General features: G+C 46.4%; 2 protein-coding genes across 2 annotated transcripts in view; one reads left to right on the top strand and one right to left on the bottom strand.

Moving 5' to 3' along the window:
- The window catches only part of LOC108546851 (uncharacterized), a gene marked incomplete at its 5' end in the record, with an annotated part of 2,212 nt that extends 1,332 nt beyond the window's left edge, over window positions 1-880 (top strand). The window contains 2 exons of the mRNA XM_017899126.1: window positions 36-578; window positions 650-880. Coding sequence (XP_017754615.1) covers window positions 36-578; window positions 650-880 — 774 coding nt within the window. The remainder of the gene's footprint in view (window positions 1-35; window positions 579-649) is intronic.
- A 5,389-nt stretch (window positions 881-6,269) lies between these two features.
- Window positions 6,270-6,931, bottom strand: part of LOC108546978 (CREB-regulated transcription coactivator 1-like) — a 44,208-nt gene continuing 43,546 nt past the window's right edge. Inside the window, 1 exon segment of the mRNA XM_017899296.1 lies at window positions 6,270-6,931. This exon segment is cut by the window's right edge and continues 13 nt beyond it. Coding sequence (XP_017754785.1) covers window positions 6,813-6,931 — 119 coding nt within the window. The 3' untranslated portion in view covers window positions 6,270-6,812.

Below are 6,931 nucleotides of genomic sequence, written 5' to 3'. Positions count from 1 at the left end.
AAGAGCGTATTCAGCGGAAGATCGATTCGATCAAGGAGGAAATTAAAAGAGAGATCGCGGAGAAACGACGCATCAGGGACATCGAGGAGAACAATGCGAAATTCGATGAACTGCACGAGCAAGAAGACGACGATGACGAAGAGCAGGCATTGGAGGCTGAAGCGGCTGACAAACGCGACGTGTCCAAGAGATCTGTTCGAAATGCCGGTAAGATTGCGGTACGGGACAAAGCTGAGAAGCCGTCGATAAAACGAAAGAAGAGGCAGGGTGACAATGGTCCAGAAAAGGTGCAAGGTGCGAGCGATGCAAATTCGAGCAAGAAACCTCGTCAGACGACGGTGAAGAAACGATCGATGACGAAATCGCAGTCGCAAACCCCGATTGTGAACGAGGTGCCGATAAAACGTCAATACCCGCGAGAGATATTTCTGGTGAGGAACGACCGGAAGAAGAAGAGACGGAGAAGATCCAAGAACCCTAATCTGATTTCGGATCAGCGCACCGCCAAGTTGGAGGATAATCTGCCAGGTGATTTTCCTTTGGACTCGAGCTTGCGCGGGGGCCTTGGTGATGCAAAGGTGAAAGAGAGAAATTAATTACAGATGGTTAGCTCCTACGAGTATCACTAAATAAACGATTCCATCGACAGTCGAGCGCGAGGAAGGTTAACGAAGACGAGAAAGCAATAGCGGAACACGAATCCATGTTGGAAAAGAAATCCGGCTCTGTGGCCTCACTGACGGGAAGTAACGAAGTGCTGGGTCCATTAGCGACAGAATACGGAGATGCGTTCGGTGGTTTGAACAACGAACCCGGGGTGGCGTTAGCTAGGTTTAAGAGAATCAAGCGAGTCCTTCGTCCTCCAACTTCTAAGATGTAACATCGGGTTGAAAAGGGTTACGAAATTTGAGGTTGACGTCGTGTGTAACGATATTAATTTAATAATTAGTAAGCAATAGATATATCGATTAACCGTAGCGATTCACTGCCAGAGTACGTTGCAGGTTAATAGCAGTCCTCTTGGTATTCAAGATTCGGAAAATAAGCATAATCGTTGGTAGATAAATACTCGGTTTGGTAGCCGGTATATGACCATTCGTCGGTACGTTTCAGCTTCCCCGATGCCATAGAATAGAGTCCGTTTCAAAAGTTTTCCCCTCCGATGCCATACAGCGTCTTGCCTTTGAAGCAAAAGTACACGTTAGATGGCGCTTAGATCGCGTACACGCTCGAACCTTTAACTTGTAAACGAAGTATGCTTTTACGTTTTAATCTTTGAATGAGAACCACCGATTATTCCGTCAGAGAATCAGTCGACGCTGCATTCGATCGACTTTGTTAATAGTACGAACGACGCGAGATGAAAGAATGTAGCAATAAATCAAGATTCATATATCGATGCGTTTATGTGTGCAAAATGATTTCGATTACCTGCCCATGTCCGTCGCCATGCGGTTCCGTGGCGCCACTGAAGGAAAAGAGAGAAAGAAAGACAGGAGCCTAGGCAAATACACAGATAAGCATTCGTAAGACGTTCAAGATTTAATAACAAAGATACGATTAAACACGAAGAAGACACATAGATCGTTAACCCTCTTTTTGTGCGCTTACATTACGGGGGAGACTTTGACTTTAAACTCTCGGCAAGCGAGTACCGCCGTCTCCTACTTGTATCATCCATCTCTCCTTATCACCGTTCTACTTTACAACAATATGAAACAATTATTTACACATCGACGGGCAGAAGGACCACGGTGTCGTGTGAGAAATGCTGAATGTGCCGTTTTTTCTTTTTCTTATCGTTCCCCTTTCGTTTCTCTTTCATTTTCGTACGTGCTTCGCGTCGACGTCCGCCATGTTTAGGATGCGCAGTAGCGCCGTGCTATCTGCCCGAGTCGATCGAGATCGAAGTTCCGCTACAAGACACGTGACTCGCGAGAATTCGATCTCGACTCGCTCGATGGATCGATCGCGTTTAAACTCGCTCGAACGTTTCTCGAAGTATTTTCGCGTATTTTTAGAAAGGAGTTACTGTTCGTAGGCTCTGCGAGTCGTGGAAAAGTAGGCTTAGCGAAGGGAGCTTGAAACGGAGTTCGAATTAACGGGTTATCACAGAGAAAGTATCGCCACTTTCTGTCAGCGGGGGCCATTCTCGCGAGTTTAGACGCAATATTCAGTGCGCATCCCGATGAAGGCTCCTTCGTCGCGTCTCTGATCGCAGACTGACTTCGTGGATTGGTCGTGCGAGAGCGTGTACAGCGCGCTGCCGATCGTTAATTAGGTAGGTTAAAGACGAACATCAGTCTGACAAGAAGGCTCGTTGGTGAAACGTTCAGGCACCGATCGTTTACAAAAATCGTCGCGTCTCTGTTCCGCTGTCCTTTCTCGATTCTGCTTCGTTGCAGCTTGTACCGCCGTTGGATCGCGATCATCGCAAAATCTCCATCCAGGAATTGACATTATTATTATTATTAGTATTATTATAATTATTATTAATATTATTATTTATTTGTTTGTTTTTCGTTCGTTTCCACGCGCGGTGGAAAGTCGATGTACGTTGGACTCGCGCTGATTCGCGGAACGGAAATCGAGTAAGGACGAAACGAGCGCAACGGTGTGAATCCGAGCGTGAAAGCGCTATAATGTGAGCGTACGAAGGCGACGCAGGTCAGGACGAGACGAGGCGAAAAAGCCGCGCGGCTAAATCGTTAAGATGAGAAACCGGATCGTTTCGGTGCGGTGGATAACTTTTTCGACGGATACTCTGCTTGGTACTTAGTGCATGTCGATAGAGACTTTCTTTTTATTTAAAAAAATCGATGTCTGAGAAATGGTGTTCACAATAATATGGTACAACAACGTAACGGCATTACAGACTTAGAATATGCTCGCGCGTACACGCGCGCGCGTACGCGTACGCATGCGCGTATACGCGCCAACATATATGTACACGTATATATGTATGTATATGCGTAATATTTATAATAATATAGGTAATTCTTCTTTACCACAATAACATGGCTATATACAAATATTACAATGTTTCCTTCCTTTCGTTTTCTCTTTTCTAAAATCCTCGCGCGCGCGCGTTCGATTCTTTCTACCCCCAGCCCCCCCTCCCCACGTGTTTGCCCAGTTTTTCCAATTTCTTCTCGTCGTCCTGGTAACTTGCGAAACGCACGGGGTCGCGATATTTCCTGGCACTGGCTTCGTAACGCACTTGCCACGCAGAGACCAAAACCGATTCTTTATCCGGGTACAACGATAAATCGCCGCGTTAATCATCCTAATTACCATTCTATTTCTCTTCGCGAAAGAGCGTGCGTGTATACGTATGTGTATGAGAGAGAGAGAGAGAGGGGGGAGGGGGAGAAAGTCAGTTAGAGAAAGAGAGAGAAAGAGAGAGAGAGAGAGAGAGAGAGAGAGAGAGAGAGAAAGAGAGCAAGGACCGTGGTTTATTTTACGTGCGCAAAATGTGGATATATAGAGAGAAAAAGGTGCAGAAACATGGACGAAGGAGAGACAGAGAAGGAGAGGATGCCTGGAATTTCACGCAGGACTCTGCCAAATATCGTGGCCACGAACGGAAGTGGCTACAGACGTCGTCGAGTGTTGACTCTCGATGGCGGTTTCGATTCTATAGCAGACCAGCAACCTAACCCCTCGACACCGGAAATTTCGATGCAATCGCTGTATCTAGGCAACTGGAATCGTAGACTATGGAAATTCTCAACGAAACAAGATTCAGCGCGAGCTGAGTCACCGATCATCCGCGAATTTTCCCGATGTCGAGGAGGTTCTCGTCTACGAAATACGCTCGTCTTTTGATACATGGTGTCCTCGAGGACTCAACGCTAATTCGTGTTTCTCGTATTCGCTTTCTGCACACATTCGTACATCGTTCTGTATATATTTTGCTATTCGGTATCGACATCGGTTCCATTCGTCACGATTAGCTCGTTTGTAACTCGTTACAGGCGTATCGAGACTCGGTTCACCGATATGCCACCGTTGCGGCACTCGCGCGAATCATGATCGCTCGCGGTTAAGTACGGCGACTCGGAACAAACGGAACGAAAGTCGCGAAGGTGCGCGCCCGATCGGTTCAAAAGATCGTCGGATCGGTACGGCACGGAAATTGACGTGTTCGGCTCGAATCTAAGCTGGTTCGTACAGACGATCGTCGCTGATCGTTACATGGCTCGTTTACGTCGTACGTTCGCAAGAATCGAAAGAACGATCTTACAATCTACGAATCGACGAATGTCTACGCGCTTTGGCACCGTCTCGCGGCTACGAGACTTTCTCGCGGGAGAAGCGGACAAATCGGAAAGAGGTCATCGAGTTCTTCCATTTTTATCTTTAATCAGTAATTCCAACGGGTTTCAACGTGCAATGTTACCCTTACGACTCCTGAACTCCTTTCGAAACGTCAGTCGCGGATCTCTTTGCTTAATTTTCTCTTTCTCGTCAGTCTCGACGCTCTCATAATCGCATTTAATCGCCGCCTAATCGAACTTCGTTCGAGTTCCAAGAAGCGCGGGATTTCTCGTCGTTCGAAACGCTAATTTCGATGTAAAAAATTCGCACGAGGCGGAAGTTAGTCCATCGAGTAGTCTATAACACGCTGTTCCTCGGTGTTGTACAGAAGTTGCGCTCGCACGCGAGTCACGCGAACGGTGCTGAGAGTCTTAACGTGCTATTTAGCGAGAGCGAAGGATTAAACGGCGAAGAGTAAACGGTAATAGCGAGCGACGATGATCTATCACTCGACGACGATCTCTAGTCGTCACGAGAAGACTATCGAGTTTGATCGATGCTTTTAATTAACTTGGAAACAGTCGGGTGTTGCGCTCATGCTCGCGATAACAGGCAGTACCCTCGGTGTGTAGCAGAGACCGGTAGCGAGAACGGGGTACGAGAATGGAAATGGCGACTATTAAAAAGTTTCGACAACCATCGGGGCTTGCGATCGCGCTTCGTCTATTCGAGCGAACGTCTCGATCGCGTCGATCTCGCTGCTCCGCTCGAATAATCGAATCACGATACTTGCCCACGCACGTATCGATATCTTCGTCATACAGTTTTGTACTCGATCGACTTTAAAACTATCGCTGTGAAGTCCTTTCCATCCTCTTACGCCTTTCTCGCTCAACGCAGCGAACGTGTTTAACAATGTTTGACAACGTTTAGCTAGGTAGGAGATCGAAGATGATTCTAGAGTACAAAAGATCTCGCCGAGAATAATTCGCGAATCATTCCTGTTAATACTATCGCATGTAGCCTATTTTTCCGCACGGACACGCGTACCGATTTCCTCGCTGGATCGTTCCTCTCGCTCGCGGCTGTGATCGAGCAGCGAGTGCCCGGATGGCGCTCGAAGAAGGTCGATTACCACTACGCACGTACACTGTATACAGATATAAGCGTCATTCCCATCTTCTCTTTTTGTTTCTCAATTATATATTACACTTTAGTCGAATAAGTCTAACGCGACAGGCGCGACCGCGCGCGTCCAATGAATTATGGTAACGTGTATACAAAGTACAGTGTATTACTTTCAAAAAACAATTGACGACCGCGAAAGTTGCACTCTTCGCGGTTTTATTTCTTCCATCTTCCTGTATCTCGTTTGTTATTCTGCTTTTCTTCTTCCTCTTCTTTCGTTTCTTCTGCTTTCCTCTCTATCCCGTTTTCTTAACGATTATTTGTTTACGTTGGTTTTCTCTTTTTCGTTTTACATCTACCGCGTGAAGCGATACTGCGAACGACGGAAATGATACAGAAATCGAATCGAACACGCTGCGTTCGTGATTCGAACGCGGGAAATAGACTAACGAATCGTTTGCTGGGACGATTCGACGCGCGGCTACCGCGATCGGTAACCGGTCGAGGAAGGAAATTCGAAATGTAGGCGATCGTGCTCGCAGACAGGGCGAAAGTGCGCAACGAAGGAAAGGGTGAAGAGTAAAGTTCTGAAATGCTCGATCGTTCGAAAGGTGCCTCCCTCCTCTCTCGTGTCTATGTCTTTATGCGTTTCACATGCTTGATAGCTTCTTCCCCGTTAAGTACTCCCCGATACGACGATGAGGAGCATAACCAACCCACGTATTCTGTATATTTTTGTTTTTTTGTTCTTTTTTCTTCAATTTTTCTCTTTTTTTCCATTTTTCATTTTCGCTAAACGTTAATTTCACCTAAACAGTAGTATCTTTCATTTACCTTACTAGGATCGTATATGACAAAAGCATGTATAAATCAGTAGACATTTTGTTTTGTGCTTCTTAGAGATCATACATGATACAATGTACAAAGTAGTATAAAATAAAAAAAGGGTTAATAAAGATTTGTATTACTTAATCTTCAATTAACGGTTTTATCACGAACGGGACACCAGTGTCGCCTGGTCGATGGACGAGGTTTCCAACGCGAATACGTTTTGTCTGGTCGATTATTCGTCTTCGAGGCTAGCGATCGGGCGTAGCATTTCGCTGCTTGACCCCCTAGTTACACGGTTTCTCGTAACGAGCCGTATACGAGACCATAGATCGTGTTCACCGATCGTCTCGGTCGACCCACGGTCTTCCCTTTTCTCATTTTTCCACGACGACAACGACAACGATGGTGTAGCGACTGTCGCATGTTGGCAGAAAAACGACTTCCCGTTGGAAGCGCATCGACGGCCGCGAACAAGACTCGTCCCATTTGTCAAAGTGTCCCAAGAATAAATCGCGACACCAGGACAGATAAGAATTCGTATTTCCTACGTAATATAGTCAGCGCATAATCGAAAATGAGTAAAATGTCTCGCCTTAAAGTCGATCCCGCCTAAAATGGGCTTCGGCGCTAGGATCGGATATAACCATCGTCGGGTCGGTGAGCATTTGTAGACCATCCATGTCGATGGGGTCGAGGCCCTGCCTCAGAGCGT

The sequence above is a fragment of the Eufriesea mexicana genome, unplaced genomic scaffold (genome assembly GCF_001483705.2).
Source record: "Eufriesea mexicana isolate 0111107269 unplaced genomic scaffold, ASM148370v2 scaffold4744748147, whole genome shotgun sequence".
NCBI classification, from domain to species: Eukaryota; Metazoa; Arthropoda; class Insecta; order Hymenoptera; family Apidae; genus Eufriesea; species Eufriesea mexicana.
This window is presented reverse-complemented; position numbering and strand designations above follow the sequence as displayed.